The 18,193-nt window shown below is 38.1% G+C and overlaps 1 protein-coding gene across 1 annotated transcript in view; it reads right to left on the reverse strand.

Annotated features, from left to right (window-relative positions):
• Nucleotides 1-418: 418 nt before the first annotated feature.
• gabrz (gamma-aminobutyric acid type A receptor subunit zeta) overlaps nucleotides 419-18,193 on the reverse strand; it is a 28,756-nt gene continuing 10,981 nt past the window's right edge. Inside the window, exons 3-10 of the mRNA XM_084135899.1 lie at nucleotides 11,875-11,975; nucleotides 11,552-11,619; nucleotides 8,609-8,826; nucleotides 8,162-8,244; nucleotides 5,492-5,629; nucleotides 5,104-5,256; nucleotides 3,105-3,298; nucleotides 419-2,991 (exon numbers count right to left, since the gene is read on the reverse strand). Of these exons, the coding sequence (XP_083992025.1) occupies nucleotides 2,659-2,991; nucleotides 3,105-3,298; nucleotides 5,104-5,256; nucleotides 5,492-5,629; nucleotides 8,162-8,244; nucleotides 8,609-8,826; nucleotides 11,552-11,619; nucleotides 11,875-11,975 (1,288 nt within the window). The 3' untranslated portion in view covers nucleotides 419-2,658. The remainder of the gene's footprint in view (nucleotides 2,992-3,104; nucleotides 3,299-5,103; nucleotides 5,257-5,491; nucleotides 5,630-8,161; nucleotides 8,245-8,608; nucleotides 8,827-11,551; nucleotides 11,620-11,874; nucleotides 11,976-18,193) is intronic.

Consider the following 18,193-nt stretch of genomic DNA (forward strand, 5'->3'; position numbering starts at 1 on the left):
CCCCTTTTGTGTGATACTGGGGCAGGAGAAAGAGCCTGAGTATGGCTGACTGGACATCTCTCTGTGAAGTTAACAACACTATATCCCATATCCCCATCCCTTAATCTATTTAACCATCTCTGGCATGCTATCTTCAGCATTAAACAACTGATTATACAGGTTTGGGACCAAGATAATAGGTATTGGGTCATACTCAATTCTTCTTAATCAAGAAAATCAATGAGAACTGCTGTGATGTCTATTTTGATCTGAGCCTTTCCTGGTGAAGTTGACATCGCAGCGCCACCATGTGGTTTGGTTTAATTAGGATATAAATAATGAATGAAATGCTGGTAAATTAAGTGCCAATATTCACATGGGAGGTGAGAGGTCACATTTACTGGAAGGTGGAAAACAAATAAAAAGACAAAGGTAAAAATATGAGTAAAAATATTTTATTACCCTAAACATTAACTTTACATGCATAGTGAGACATGAAGTATCTTACTACATCAAAAAAATAATACTCGAAAGAGTGTTAATTTAATTTACATGCTGAAATCAAATTTGTCCAGTGAACACAGTGACAGCATTTAATAATAAATGATGGGCTACTATAAATACCGCAAAGGAATGTGCATAAATTGAGTAAACAATCGATTTTCATTTTCAAAAAGAAAATCCTGAAGACTGGATGTTAAATCACTAGCTCTTTGGCATCAGGATCAGCACTGACAACATACTATCCTAAGGGCTGTAATATGCTGCAGTGACAGATGTTTTGCCAAGTGTGTATTTCTGTATTGAGTTGGTTTCTGGATTTAGATGAGGATAAAAAATAAACGTAGAAAGCATTCAAAGAACTGGACTCACCAGTAAGGGGCAGTAAGACTCCAAGATACCACTGCCATTGAACGGTTTTGTGACAGGGCATTACAAGAGTTTGCTAAATTTCACTTCCATTATTTGTTTTTGTACAGTACAGAGAAACCTAGCAGTTGTCATGATGTTAATAAATGTGTTTTATTAGCAATAGTGTGTAGTGTGTACTGGTAAATAGAACAGCTAAAAAAAAAAAAAAATGTAAACAAATATTATGTTCTGTCTCAAAATATATTACTTTAAGTCAGTCATAACTTTATTATGTCCAAATCTCTAAAAACAGATGCAGAACTCCCCATGCATGGAAAACAACAATTGTCTTTAACAATTGTACGCAACTTTCATGCATTATTAAAATAACAGTATTAATAATAAATATTATTTGGTGTACATCATTTGCAATATTTAGCAAGTATATACAAAAAGAAAATGCTTCTTGGCAAAGTAATACTGCCTTTGTAATTCAAAAACTCAGTGCAAAAGGATAAAATACAGCTTAATTTGAGCACAAAATATACTCACCTGTAAGAAGTATGACATTCACAGTAAAAGAAAAGATTTACTCACAAAGGTCAGGTGAATAACATGTTCTTGAAAAACATCATACAAACAAGCAGTTCTTCGATAACAAAACGTGTTGACGGGGGGGGGGGGGGGGGGGGGGGGGGGGGGACATATATTGCAAACTATATGCAAATCATATCAATTCAGACATCAATAATGCATAAAAATCTGCCAAGAAATCATGTAAATGTCAGTGTTGAATATGCCATTTGCAAATATGCATCAATGTTTTAGTTGTGGCATTTGCCCAAAATGGTCTGCTATCAAAAATACTATAGTGCAGTTCTTAATGGCCCAACTTTAACTAGGTCAAAGAGCCTTAAGTTGGATAAAGCATTTAATTAACAAAAAAGAAATACATAATTAAATACAACAACATACAGCAGAATAAATAAATGATCATGCAAATAATACAGAATCATTCATAATCAGAGTTTCTATCTCTAAGAGAATATTTGCTTGCAACTCACGCAGACAAATCGCCAGGAGAAAATGAGTAAAACCAACCTGATTCCTGTTTGGCAGCTAATAGGAAGACATATGACTGCTGGATTTGCAAAAACAAACAGTATATGCCCCAAAAACAATGTATAACTTGTGCTCATTTGAATTCAGATTGTGATTATGAACATTAGATACACATTAAATCTTTGGTCCAGTTGCTTATTATTACTGTAGCTGTCAAACATGCTGCTACGATTCTGATGTTCAATTCATAAATCAAACATTTTAATCAAACTTTCAGTTTCGTGAATTGCTTATGGTTTGTTAATTGTATCAACAGTGATTTATAAGTCATGCTTTTTGTGCTAAACGACAATGTAATCATAATTACATTCAGGTCAGGTTTTACGTATTTATTGTACGGACATCATAAAATCATACTGCAATTTACAGCTAGGCCGATTTTTGTCGTGGATTTGAGTGAACCTAAAGCTCCTCGGAAAATGAAGGCCACGTATTCCTGAAACAGAGATGGAGATGCATCTTCAAGGTATATGGTAGAAATCTGCATATATCTGTGCAGTCCAAACTCACTCACATCCTGCATACCACAAGGAATATCGCATACTTGGGTGACATGAACACAGTCAGTCATTCTCGGGGGACATGAGTTGAACTGAAATGCATGCTGACATGTAAGAGTATAAACCCTTAGGTAAACTGTGACACAAGAAAGGACGCACACTTAAATCGCTGCAAACCCCTCAACACACGCCAACAGCAGGAGCTTTAGAAGTACAAGTAGTAGGTCCAGTAGAGGAGGTTGATGAAGATGAAGGAGAGGGGGAAGGACAGCCGTGAGTAGTTGTCGATGTAGTGCGGGTTCTCCACTTTGCAGCAGTTCAGACAGCGTATGATACGGCGTGTCGTCGACATGCACTTGGTGCAGCGGTTCTGTGGCTGCGAGTTGATCTCCTCCTTACTCTCACTGGGGGTGGGGTTGCTGGTGCTGCCCATCCGGGACAGCATCTCCTCCCGTTTACGGGCCCGCAAAGCGCGGCTGCCGATGGAATTGACGATGCCGTTCATCTCTTCCTCGCGCTCCTGCATTTCCTGGCCATACTGATGCAACAGTGAGACATAAATGTGTTTGATTTATTGTCATGACTATGGCAAGGTGAAGATGATCTTATTCATGGCCATTATGGTATCGCTACCTGTTCACGTTCACCTACCATATATGCATTGGCAGCATTCGGCTGGTGTAACGTGCAGAAGTGAGCAACTGCATATTCAATCAGTGCGCCGAAGATGAAGCTGAAGCAGATGCCCAGATACACATCGATGGCTTTAATGAAGCAGTTGGCATTGGGTAGAGAGGTACGGGCCCCCATCATCAAGGTGGTCATAGTCAAGACTGTGGTCACTCCTATGAGTTAATGCCAAAAAGTGCTGAGTTAATAAACATTAGGGAATCCTATAAACTGTCAAAGTAATTTGGTAATACGATTCTTCACTAATCGATTTATTCATTTTACTGACTTATTTATGTTGCTGATCACTGCATGCTTGAGATTTGTGCGTCGAGGTAGCCTATATGCATCTGATGCAACTGTTGGATTTAATATATTTGCCAATCAAGGTAATATGTTTGCCTAGTTTTAAGAGGCAAATAACGCCCATATCATATAGTGGTTTTAAAAATCACATGTAAATGTGAAAGAAAGAGGTTTGTAGCTCATTGCATTGCTAAATCTTTAGTTGCCTTGACAAGAATGTTAAAATTAAATAGACTTTCTGTTACTCATCAAATGAATTTAAGCAACCTATTTCAGTTTTCAGTTGTTAGTTGAGTTTAATTAAATTGATTGTAATAGGATCTTTTACATGGTATAATACAATTAATCATTTCATTAAATTGTCTGAGGTTACGTATGTAACCGGGTTCCCTGAGAGTGGAACAAGGCGCTGCATCATGGCTTGAAACTATGGAACGTTTCACATGAGCCAATGTCTGAAGCATCTGAAAATAGTCCTTTTTGGGCACAATAAAGCACTAGCTGTAAAACCATGAATATCTCTCTGGGACGGGTACTTTCTCTACGGCCCCTTTCACCAGGAGAGATTGTAGTTCCTGATTGAAAAATACTTTTTTTGATTCTTGACATACCACTGTTGCTACTACGCCATTGAACTGTAACCTACAGCACTGTAACCTTTTCTTCGTATTCAGTACCCACTGAGAGATATTCGGCAGTAGCTGCCACGCTGCCAGAAAGTCTGACAGAGGGATAATGTTTTTGATGGAAATGGCCTGTCTGGTGCCCTGAATCAGAGAACTGGCAGGGACCAACCGAGCAGGCTGAATGGAAAGATCGCTCATTACTGAAAATGGAGCGAATGGCCCATTGGGATCCTCCACTTCCCGAAACACTGTTAATGGTGGGGCTACGCCTGCAGAGGGCCCCAAGGAAGGTCGGGCATACAATATTGTGGTGTGCACTGACCTCCTTGGGGCCCACAACAGTCAGGAGTCAGGACTTTCTCTTAGCCTTCCTGGAAGAGATGACATACCTAAGTTCCTGTCTCCCCCCGCCCCCTAGATAGATGTGTCTGAGCGCAATTCCCGGGCCCTCTGCATTTGTTAGGGGGGGGGGTGGCATTTTGCTCTTGCTTCCTTTCACTGGACAGATTCTTGGCCTCCTGGTACCTGTCGATGATGTCATTAACCGCATTGCCGAACAGGCCAGAACGTAAAATCAGGGCATCCAGAAGGAAAGCCTTTTCTTTCCTTTATCCCTGTGAGCAGCAGGGAGGTTGCCATCGGTCAGATGTTAACCCTTTCACACGCAAGTTTCAAATATTCTAGCTGACCCCCCTGCGTGAGTTTTTTAAGGCGACCGTTATTTTAGAACGTATCACCTTATTATTTTTATGGCGACGCGTCACACTTGTCATGTGACACACCGCAGCCACAACTGTGCTGTATGACAGATGTATAGCTTTTATTTCGTTTTTCATTTTTTATTCAAAATATTCACAAACTTGTTAACTATATCACGAACTATCTTATATTCCGATTCTCAAATATGTGTAAGTTAATGTGTTTTGTCATTTAAAAGCCTTTATAATGATCATGTAAGTTGATTAGTTCAAGTTACTGAATACTGAAGAGGTGTTGATATATTTTGATGAGCTTATGTTAATTTGGCAATGATTGCTTTACGTTCTTACCTATGCAAATGCGAGCAGGTACAGAAGACTGACTGATCCAAAATGAGACCCAGGACAGGACCACCAGAGCACTGGAAGGAACATACGTCTCCAGAATGAAATATAAGATGCTCCTCTTGAGTTTGAAGTGGAAGATCAACTTTGGGTAGTTACCTGTTACATTATTAGTAAATAAAAGAGAAAGTAAAAACATCAATACAGCATGTAAAGTCTTCAAAATATCTGTGTGGTTGTGTGTGTGTGTGTGTGTGTGTGTGTGTGTGTGTGTGTGTGTGTGTGTGTGTGTGTGTGTGTGTGTGTGTGTGTGTGTGTGTTTGTGTGTGTGTGTGTGTGTTTGTGTGTGTGTGTGTGTGTGTGTGTGTGTGTGTGTGTGTGTGTGTGTACATACCAGTCTCGTAAACGGCTTCAGATTCAGAGGTGTAGTGGTCCTCAAGGGTGTACTGAGCCAGCTGTAAATGATCAAGACCGCTAACTGATTGGTTTCCCCGTGTCCAGTAGAAAACAACATCTTTCACGTTATATCCCCCTGAGGAGAACATAATATAAATTGAAGAGCCAATTATCACTACACAATAAGTAATTCCAATGCTGAGAGCTACTATATTTACATCAAATTACATTTATAGAGCAGTAAGAAAGCATTCGATTACCACTGATTTTATATGCAGCCCTGCTAGAGCACTATGCTACAATACATGCATTACCATAAATTCAATAATTTTGAACAGAGCTGTTCAGTCATTTGTAAGCCAACCTGAAATGCTAATTCACCATGGGTTCCCTAAGGAATTTTCAAACCATTGTCTGACTCATCTAAAATGCTAAATTATATGCATAATTAGGGATAGTAAATATCCATATACAAAAGCAGAACCATAAAAAATTACAAGCTTTAAACATGTCGTAATTGCTATATACAATACATTCACTTTGTGAAAATGTAAATATAAAATATAAGCAAAAGTTTTCTATATATGTTAAAAATATTTGATGAATACATTTTTATCATAAGTTTTCAAATTTAAATTTTGTTTTATTTTTGTAATGTGTTTCTGTGTTAATTCTGTTACAAATACTGTTTTGATCTGCTATTTGTAATTGTTGATTATTTTTATTTTTCTCATAGTGTCATTTTTGGTGAATTGTATTAAAACCAGCTAGGGTCAGTCTGACCCACAAACAGCATAATAATTATTAATTATAATAATAGTGTAATTCATGGCTTAAAATCTACAAATTAAACAGCTCTGTTCATGCAGCACACTGTATTTTGTTGTAACACATAATCTACACCTCAAGATGGCACTGTGTCATGCAAAGTTTAGTGTGCAAGACAGTTTAAAAAAATAACTTTGCACATTATCTAGAGAATAAAACATTGTGAAATATGTTGCCCTGATTCCATATATTTAAAAAATAAATAAGCATACTGATCTGTGAGGAGAGTAGGCTAGCTGTCACATTGTGTTGCTAATTTAAAGTCACCATGAAATCTAAATGGCAGATATTTTATTTTATGTAATATATCTGTGCATATCTTTATTTTTATTTCTTTAATTCCTGTGCCATCATAATCTTTAATCAAAATAACTTCCCCTCCCTCCTGGAGCTACATCTTATCTCTTCTCTGATGATGTGTTTACTGTTGCGAGGGCAGGACGACCTGTCACACACATCACAGCAATAGCAAACCTCAACGATTCAATCATCCAATCAATTCCAGATGGACAAAACCAAGTCGAGCCCTACATTATTTCTCGTTCAAGAAGCCATTTCACTCTGACACACATCACAACAGGAAATAAAAGACTAATGAAACTTAAATATTAGTGTATTATATTACAAATATTATATTATAAATATTAATATTAGAAAAATATTAGTGTGAACAACTATGAATTTACATGCCTGTCTGAATTAATGCCTTTGGTTTGGTAATAGTCTAGCTGGCTCCATTTATCTCCTTTTGCATATTGTGTAAGTAACCACTCTGGACCTAAATGTTTGGTTAAATCAATTCAGAATATTTCTTTTTTTGTCTCAGTATGGAACATTAAAAAAAAAACTTGTTTGAATTAAAATGTTCATACATGCCAAACCCTTACACATCAGTCTTGGGTGAGTGAGCTTATGGAAGATCTTGTATGCAGATTAATTTTTTAAAACTTATGGGACATTTGTGGTGTGTACACCTGGAGCATCTATCATTAGTGAAATAAATATTTCACAAGAGTTTCACAAATTTAAAAAGGCTTGAAACATGCATGTATCTTAAAAGGTTAGACACTCATGCCTGCCACACAGCATAAATCACAAGCACTCTGTAGTGCTGATTAAATAAGAGACTAGAAGCACTGTAAGGTCAACTCATAAAATTCACTAATTGGGTCTCATTCACCAACTAATGTGTACACATATGCTTTCTATTTCAAATAAATACTGTTCTTTTGAACTTTATATTTACTTTACATTTTCAACAATAATAGTAAGAAATGTTTCTTGAGCACCAAATCAGAAATGATTTCTGAAGGATCATATGGAGCTAAAAACTGAAAATTGAGTAATGATGCTGAAAAGTAATGATGCTGAAAATTCAACTTTGCTATCACAAGAATAAATTACATTTTAAAATATATTAAAATATCAAAACTTTAATTAACTTTAATAAAATTTAATATTAATTGTACATTTATTTTTTGATTAAATGAATGTCATCATGATGAGCATAAGTGAGCATTCTTTCAAAAATCAAAAAAGTCTTACTGACATAATAAACATTATTCACATATAAAATGTGTATAAATTCTAAATATACAGCATATTAATGTAAAAATAAAAACGTAATATAACCCAACCCTACAATGAGTCTTTCTTATTTCAGAATAAAAAGTATGCATTGAAGTATGGTGCATTTATCTGGCAATCATGTAAAGTCTAGGCATACATAAACGTTGTACATTGTAAACACCTACACAATTACTAGTGAATGAAACCCACTGAGTTATATCTCAAATTTGGCAACGGTTTCAAGAGAAATAGAGAATTATTTGAGGCCTACAGCTTTCAAGTTGAAGCATGCACGTCTGCCTGTCCATGGGATATTTGGTTAGATCCATACTGCAGGCCACTGTGGTGGTAATTCTAGAGAAACAGAAAGGTAAAACAAAGAGAGTAACATACATGAGAGAATGTTGTTACTTATATAACACTGGAAATCAGCTCACTGTCCGTGAATGCTACTTTCAAGCTTAATATTTGATGCCAGCTGCCCATCTGTACAAACCGTCCCCTGCCACCACCTCTATTTTTACCCTGTTGTCCACTATTGTGAACTCTTCCACTAGCCCATATTTATCCCTACCTCTTTCTAGTTGTCTTCTGATGCCCCATTCCCTCTATCAACCCTCCAGTCAGTCCATCAACAGTAAGCCCATTCCTCAACAATCATAAGACCCCAGTATAGCATCTGAATGAGGACCAGATCCAGTGAATGACACCTCACTACCTCAGGGCATACAGCACAGTTCCGTTGGGAAATATCCGGATCAATCTGTTTTCGACAGTGATGTCATGCAGGAAGGATTTCTTGGAATCCACAATGAATGTATCAGGGACCCAAAGGAGTTCCACAAGTCTCCCATCCAGACTCAAGCTCTTATTGCCATCAAAACACAAGCGTTCATCTGTCCAGCGCTGACGAAGAAAGATGGTGGCTGTGTAATCCTGGAGAGGTTGAACAGAAATTCTTAATTCAGCGATGTGCACCAAAAGCTTTGATTTACATCATACACTCAGCTCTTATATAACTCTGTCCAAAGATCAAAGGGGCCAAGGATGTGACTTTTTTCTTTTAGATCTATTGAGATTTTTTTTTAAAAACTACATTAAAATGCAGTTCATGCGAACAATAACTTGAACACACATTCAAAATTCAAAATTAATTTAGCTGTTTATTGGATTTTTGTATTATATTATAGGGGAGAGCGGGGCACAAAGTAACGCTTTTTGACTTTCTCAGTTTGTGTAAATCTACTTATGGTTCAGAGTATTTATTTTTTCCCACATTAATTTCCCACATGTCTACTACAATTATGTGTTTTTGTTTTATTAATACAGTATATACTTTTTTCTTGATATACCCCGAAAGAATGGAAGTGAAATGTGACAACATGCCCCATAGGTGGGGTACATTGTAACGTGTGGGGCACATTGTAACATGACCATATGACAGCTTAAAATGTTATCTGATCTAATAAAAAAAATATATATACAAAACAAACTAAAATATTTTCTAAATAAAATACAATTAAAAAACTTTTTCATATAAAATAATGGCAATTTTTGATAATTAAATATAAACTCATTTTTGAGTTTTGACTACGAACACATGAAAACACAGCTATACAACATAGTTCAAAACAAATAAATAATTAGTAATTTCTGAACATTGACTCTCAGTCTTTATTCACCTTTTTCTCACGTTTTCTCAATAAAATTAATAAAAGTATAGAATATAATAGCATATTTCTAATAGGGGCACATTGTAACGCAGTGTTACAACATGCCTCCGCCTGCACAACTGGGATTTAAACCCTGCTAGTGTCTTCTGCTAGTTAGCGAAGCATTAAATAACTAACTCAACTGTTAAATAACATCTTAGAGATTAAAATAATATCAGATTTGTTTTATTTTAAATAAACACAAAAAATAGAGATGAAAAATTAACTTAAGTAAGAAATTTACTTTTGCTATGGTTTAATAAATGTCTATGGATATCTTCCAAAAAATTTTTTTTTATATATATATAGTGTTGATATGGCAACTAGTAAATACACAAAGTTTCGTCATCCAAGCATGTGCGGAAGTATTTAAAACAAGCGTGTTACAACTAGCCCCGCGTTAGGTTGTACCCCGCGCTCCCCTATATGATGATGAAAAGGGAAGGTTGGAAATGGGAAAACTGAAAATAATTGTTATAACATTTGTAAAGATGTGTTCTCGTATTTAAAGCATAAGGGAAATATGGGTTACACTTTATTTTAAGGTGAAGTAGTTAAATTGTAAATAAGTACTGAATAATATTAATTAACTACATGTACTTACTATAAAGTTAGGGTTAAGGTTTGGTTTAGGGTTAGTTACTTGTAATGATGCATAATTTACTGTTATTACTATAGTAAGTAACATGTAGTAACTATGTCACCTTAAAATAAAGTGTTACAATATTGTGTATAAGTGTACGGAAGCGTATTGCATTCACTTGAGGAAAAATAATCTACTCTGTTTTTATGAATTAACGAGTTAATTATCTCAGAATTACGAGATAATTTTTCATGAATAAAAAGTTTTTGCTCTGTTTTTCTGAATTAATGACTTAATTATCTCAGAATTACGAGATAATTTTTCATGAATAAAAAGTTTTTGCTCTGTTTTTCTGAATTAATGACTTAACTATCTCATAATTATGACATAATTAAGTCATTAATTCAGAAAAACAGAGCAAATATTTTTATGAAAAATTATCTCATAATTTTGAGATAATTAAGTAATTAATTCAGAAAAACAGAGCAAAAACTTTTTATTTATGAAAAATTATCTCGTAATTCTGAGATAATTAAGTCATTAATTCAGAAAAACAGAGCAAAAACTTTTTATTCATGAAAAATTATCTCGTAATTCTGAGATAATTAACTTGTTAATTCAGAAAAACAGAGCAAAAACTTTTATTCATGAAAAATTATCTCGTAATTCTGAGATAATTAACTCGTTAATTCATAAAAACAGATGAAGTGAATGCTCAAGTGAATGCAATACGCTTCCGTATAAGTGTATCAAAGTTTCAATATTTTATTTACAGTGTTAAAAAAACATGAATGCATCATTCACAATAAGATAGGTACTCAGAAAATAGATTGGGTGATATTGATATTATGGATGAGAAAATATATTCTCATTTCATTCTGACTTTTATTATGTTTCTTTTTTTTATGTTATATGCATTTTAAAAACATGAACGCAATTACTAAAATGACATTTCTAAGAACTTTGGCACTTGCATTATGAGCTAGTTTTTCTCCTTTTCATCACCTCAAATGTATTTGTTACTGACCCCATGCTTTTATATTAGTTATGCTTTGAAGTAAACATTTACAGACACACAATTATAATATTAGTTTACAATATAATATTATAATTTGAGTTCTTTCATGACAACTCTCAGAATGTTTGGCATGGTAAAGGTTATATATGACAATGTTAATATGTTTAAATTTATTGGCTACTAATGCAGCAGGAACCAATCAGCTGTGCCCTATAGAGAACAATGTGATTGCAAGCAGAGTTAAGGACCTATAGCTTGTGCCATCTAGAGTTTCATGACAGAACTTTGTTTTTGTCTTAGTAATTTAGAAATATATTTGGATGATTGTGGTTTGTAAGATTATCCTACCATGTTGATTTCTGATATGGTGTCTATGCTGGCGATATCCAGACTCATGCCTACAGTAACAGGGCCATCTGAAAAAAACAACAACAACAACACACACTGCATTCACTACAGAGTGACAACACTGCTAACAGAGGAAGACAGCAGAAAAGGCCTCTTAATTTACATGCATTACAAGAGTGGACTGCATCAACTCAAGCCTAGAGCGTTTTACTTTAATTTAGTTTTAATTGCAGTTGTTGATGATGATAGGACTTTAAGAGAAGATAAAATCCACTTATGCAATATAATAGTTTGTGTAAATGTAAAAGCTTTGGTCGTCGTACTGTCAAAGAATGGCCTAAGGTATTTGTTGTATCCCTTCATCAGTTTCTGAATGGTGGGAGGCAAAATCTCCTCCGTGCTGGCGACAGAGCCATCAATGATCCTGTAAAAGCAGCAGAACACAAAACACACACATTAAGCACTGCGCTACCCCACAAGTCAATGCAGAAAAACAGAAAAGCAATGTTACTTCCAGCGAGCTAAGGCATATTTTGATCATGTGGACTTTAATTGCCAATAACTTATGACCTAGATTTGAGAATACTGTGTATTTTTAGGTTTCATCTGTTCTCTCATTAAAGCACTGCTGCCGACTGCGGCGCGTGTGATTTCAACGTCCTCAGTGATGGTAACCGACTGTGTTCTTTCCCGCAGAGCGAAGTCTCAGTTTCTACAGTGATAAGGACCCGTGAGCTTCAGATATTATTCAGCTTCAGGGTTACAACCCCACAGAGCACAGTAGCACATGTAGGAAATACTTCAAGAGATGTCTGAAGAAAAAAACTGCTTGGTTGACACTACACAATATACTCATAAATATTTTAGAATGGAGAGAAACAAGTACATTGGGTGGGCCAAGCACAGCAGGGGGACAGAGGTGCACATGGATTTTTATGTGCTTCTCAATGTGGCAAATATCTTACGTCTCTTCTGCACTCTCAGACATCGCCCTATCCAATATTCTTCTTCTGCTATAAATACATACAGTGAGGTCCAAAAGTCTGAGAACCCATTGCAAAATCTAGTTCATACCTGGAAATGAACAAAGTTTAGGGATCTTAAAATAATTAGAACACAAAATTATGATGTAAAATGAATAGGAAATATTTAAGATTCTGCACTATTTTTAGGTCACTAATTAAAGGCACAATATGTAACTTTTTTGCTTTAAAAATAGCAAAAATCACTATTGCTATGTTATATATTTTTTTTTAGTTGTGTACTTACATTATCCCGACTGTTTCCAACAACTTTCAAACCAGGAGAAATTTGTAATTTAATTCGAAGACACGTCCCGTTTCTTTATTTCCGTTTTGTCGCCGTCATATCCGCGTTGTCCCTGGTTTCCGCTCGTGCTGCCATAGCAACCAGAGCTATGAACCAGAGCCCTCTGATAGTAACCAAAGCGACAGACGTGGACAACTGTGTAGTTCGCAATGTCTATTTGCACGCTGTTGTTGTTTCGTTCAAACATTATGGACCATGGCAAGCAGACTTTGGATAAAAAAGGAGAACTAAAATGAGAATCAATATCATCGCGGTGTTTTCGAGATGCCGAGAGCTCCCATAGACAGTATACCTTTGTGCCTTTGTTATTGTAAAGAGGTTAGCGACCCCTAGCGGCGGAAAAATTGCATACTGTACGTTTAAAGTAAATTTGTGAAATTGATCATGTGACTCATTTATACTGATATTCAAATGTTGTTGCTTTCACTCAAGCTCAGGGTGCTCTTTGGATCATTTTCAAATCATACTGGATCACATAATCATCAGTCAAGTGCAGCTGTCATTTCAGTAAAAGATGGACAAATCAAATACTAAGACATTCTGAAATTCATGTTAAGTTTAAAAAGTTTGGGGTAAGTATTTCTATTCAGCAACAATGGATTAAAATTGATCAAAGGTGACAAGGTATTTTTTATCAAATAAATGCAGCCTTGGTGATCATAAAAGTCTTTGTTCAAAAAAATGTAATTATCTTACTGACTCCAAACTTTTGATTGGTAGTATAATTTGTCACATAAAAAGCATTATATAAAGAAAATTCTGACTTTTGGACCGCCAATTCAATTTAAACATTGTCTAATGAATACAAAATCAGGAATAACTAAAAAAAGCAACACTCATCTGAAACTATCATATTCACCTGTATTCAAGTATGAGGCTTTTTGTCCAGTTTTGATTGTCACCCATAATATGTAAAGAATTATGCATGCTAAAGTGCACACTCTTATATGAAGAAGAAAGACAGAGATCGACTGGGAAAGATCAAAAGAAAGGAAGTGAGACAGATGGTGAGAGAGTGTGAGAGAGACACAGAGAGTTTGGAAGACAGACGGAGAGCTTCAGGTCACTGACATGATGTCTCTATCATTACTCTCATTAAACTGTTACCGAAATAAAATAAATAAATAAATAAATAAAAATGGAAGTGAACCATGCAGGTCACTGCCTTTATATTAGCCCCTATATAAACACATGGAAGATGGTTCAAAACATTCTTCACCTCTCAAACACATCTGATCACATTCTGCATCACTGCACACTTGAAAAGGCTCTTGCCTTCTACATGATGTATAGCTATTTTCACTGGTAAGTACAACTAGTGTTTCAGAACATTTGTTTTTAAGTATGCTCCACTATATGAAGTCTGTCTCCACATGCCTCCCATAGTGTGGCAGTGTGCAATTTCAGCTTAATAAGCAGAGACAATAAAAGTAAGCCATTTTTGTAGGTTGTTTTTTCCCTGAAAAAGTGTCTATGTGGTGTTAGCAAAACATTGCTCTGTTTGTTTGAGCATCCCGACACAGTGACATCGGCTCAACCAGTGCCGTGACTTTGGTGACGGGGTTATCAAACAGTCTGACCAATGGCAAACAGTCATAATTGATGTAATTATGTTTGGTGACACCAGTGGCACAGAAATTACACACTTCAGCTTCAATCGACCATAGTCAGAAAATCAGGATGGCATCTTTACCTTCAGGGGCTCAATAATAACTAAAGAACAATTTAGTATTCTGTCATGCCAGGAAAACAATTAGGTCAAATAAGAAATAGCCATATCATCAAAGCAATGCCATTTGTGTTGTTTTATCTTATCACACATACAAAAACGATGTGTATTTCAAATGAAACAAACATTTTCTAAGTGGAATTGAATTAAACTAAAAAGAGTGAACATGTGCCAAACTTTATTCATGATTAGACATTTTTAGTGTTAAATGGCAACCGTCTGTTTGCTGCCCCTTCAGGCTGAAGTCCAGTCATGTGTGAAGGGATGCTGGTTTAGTGGTCTGTGAATGCTGGGTAGGCAGTTTTTATCTGCTAATTGTGGTAGTTGATAAGCACCCATCATACCTTTACAGGCATCTAACACCATATTGACACATTCTTTTGTTACATGCTTTGACTCTTTATGCCATTCTGCAGTCAGGGCTGATAGATAAATTTGTGCATTAGAGAAAATGACAGTCTTTTGTGCACTTTTCTCTAATGTATCATTATTAAAATAAAGCCAACATCAATTCATATAGTGATATAAACTTAGTTTAATATAAATGCATTAAATCAAATATAAATCTAAAATTTTGCAGAAAACTGCAGTGATTGAGACACATAAAATTACAATAAACACAATTAATACATCTAAAAAAAACATATTAATTGCCATGTAAACCCGAGATGTCAAGGAGCCACAAGATGATATCAGTACATAAAATAATTTTGGAATCTTTTTTGATCCGGTGCTTTAGAACGTCTCGGTTACTAATGAAGGCCCTGAAGGAGGGAACAGAGATGTTATGTCAGAACTGACTGATGCAAGAGAGCCCAATCCTTCAAGTGGCAACAAAACATGCCAATTCACATTAGCGAGTGAGATTTGCATGGCAAGCCACTCCCCGTACATACGGGTATATAAGACAGCGTGCAACTCACTCTGTTAGCGCTCACAAAGTTAGCGCTGAGGAGACGGGGATCCCGGCCATTCAGCAGTGGTACAGGGGTTGTGGCAGGCAGGATGTAACATGACGTAACATATCCCCCCATTAGAGGGGAATGGCGCTGCAAGCGAGACGCCGAGCCAGCCTTTCCGCATATTACCTGTTTGTACCCAACACCCGGGAAGAAACTGGCACCTTGGGACTGGTACACCAAGACGATGGCATCCAATATCCAGTGGGTCAACCTCTGTTTGGAGACAGCCTTTCCCTACTGCTGACCTCCAAAGCAAACAAGGAGCTGCCCAAGCTTCTGAAGCTCTGCCTGCGGTCCACGTAAACACACAGTGCGCGAACAGGACACAGCAACATAAGGGCTGGATCAGCCTCCTCCAGAGGCAGTGCTTGCAAGTTCACCATCTGGCCCCGGACGGGAGTGGTGGGAACTTTGGAATTAACTCAGGATTAGGTGAGTGTCTGGCGGTCCAAATTCCAGGTACGTTCCATGCCTATCTCGGGACTCGGCCGTGTAGCCAGACACTGTGCAAGCAGCACCAGCCAAATCACAGATGTACATGCGGAGGGGCAGTGAGGTGGAGCACAGGGGCCCAACACGGAAGGCATAGCGTCCCAGAGTAGAGGCAGTGAGTGTGGTCTAACACTTTTATCTGGCTCCATAGTTCCCACGAGTGGCTGGAGATGCGTAAGGAGGTGTTGTGTCCTCGAACCACAAACTCCTGCCCTGTGGTGAAAGAAGAGGTGGATGAGGAAGCATAGCATAGCTCACTGTCAAACCGCACCTTGTGTGACCTCCTCCATGGGAAGGAGTGGTATGCCCACCATCTCCTGAAGAGCAGCTTCCTCCATCTCTGGGTTGGTGTTTTGCTGGGATGATGTTTTGCCGACCACCTAGAGGGTTTAGCGGCAGCTGAGACGCTGCTGTGGCCGCACCAGAGCAGAAGTAGATTCCGCAAAGGGACACCCTCTGCGATGAGTAGGCAGAGGGGCAGCCCCTGGCTGACTGGCCAGGGCAGGATGTGTTTGACCGCCTCAGTTTGCTTCTGTACTACCGAGAGCTACGGGGCAAAGCCCTCGACAGTGTCGCTGAAGAGGCCGGCCTGGGAGATGGTGGAGTCGAGAAAGCCAACTGTGTCGGCCTCCTTCATCTCAGCCAGGTTCAGCCAGAGATGACATTCCTGGACAACTAGTGTGGACATCGTCTGACCGAGGGCCCGAGCAGTAGGTCCATCACTGTATGCAGTTCCTGCATCACCCCTTGTTCAGAACTACCCTCGTGCAGCTCTTTGAGTGCTTTGGCTTGGTGTACTTAATGAAGGGCCATAGCGTGCAAGGTGGAGGCAGCCTGTCCAGCGGAACTGTAAGCCTTGGCGGCAAGCACAGCTGAGAACTTACAGGCCTTGGATGGGAGGCACGGGCTACCCCGCCAGGGGCAGCACTTTGTGGTTAAATGCACTGCAATTGCACACTCCACCTGAGGAATCTCCGGGAAAGCATTGCAGTCAACTCTGGATCAGACTCGAACAGCGCTCCTCTCCCCGAAGGGGGAAGCACAGCCGAGTCTTCATCCCCAGAGGACTCAAGCCCAACCTCAGATACAGCTATTAACATCCAGTCCGTCGCATAAGCCCCAAATGAGATGCTGGGTCCTCCATGGAAAGGATCTTATCACACAGGGCCACTATAACCCTCAGATCACCCTGAGTATTAACCGAAGTGGTCCTCTACAGTGCAGAGAGAAACCAGATCTGGGAATAACAGAGGGGACTCTACCTTTTTCAAGGTATTGGAGTCTCAATCTCAGCATCACAATGGTCATGTTTCCGCAGAGGGAGCATGATTTATCAACGAACGCTGCCTCAGCGTGTTTATGCTCCAGACATGTGAGGCAGTGACCGTGGCTGTCAGACGGGCCCAGAAAAAGGCTGCATCCAGAAACACACAGGTGGAGTTCCATCTTGAAAAAGAAGCAATGCTTGCTCTTTTAGGGAAAACTGCTCTTTTACTCATTTAAGCACCCAGGGGTGAAATCGCTACACTTAGCTGTGCAATTGCTCTTTCAATGCAACAACCGCTAAATGCGCCGTCTTTCCAACACAGAACTGCTTCCCTCTTGTTGAGCTCACACAAAATGATGATTGTCAGAGTGCTGAGTGTGAAAACTGCTCAGCTCCGAAGTGAAAGCTTGAATGAGTATGGGGAGTATGGCTTTCAATGCAAATCTCACTCGCCAAGGGCAATTGGCTTGTTTTGTTACCACTCAAAGGTGATTCTGCTCTCAGGCGAGATCCCATTGCGTCAGTCACTTCTGACGTAACGTCGAACATGACTGACTGATAGGGAACTAAATGTTAAAATGACATGATAATAATAAAACCACACAGGACTTTTCTTCTAAATGTCCCCATTACCAAAGACAAAAGCAGATTAGTCTGACTAAGAATTATTTCATTTTTTCATGTACATTCTTATTTCCGAACCAACCGTGAAACTAAATCCAGCCCACGTCTCTGGTGTTTAGGCTGATTGACGTGTTGTGTATGGAGGAAGAGTGCTCCGCAGGACTGTCTCCCCAACTGTTTCTGCTTTGGTCCACAGAGACAGTTTCTCAAGCTTGTATCAACTCCATCTCCCCGTCTAC

Source organism: Abramis brama (assembly GCF_963993115.1).
Source record: "Abramis brama genome assembly, chromosome: 14".
NCBI lineage: Eukaryota > Metazoa > Chordata > Actinopteri > Cypriniformes > Leuciscidae > Abramis > Abramis brama.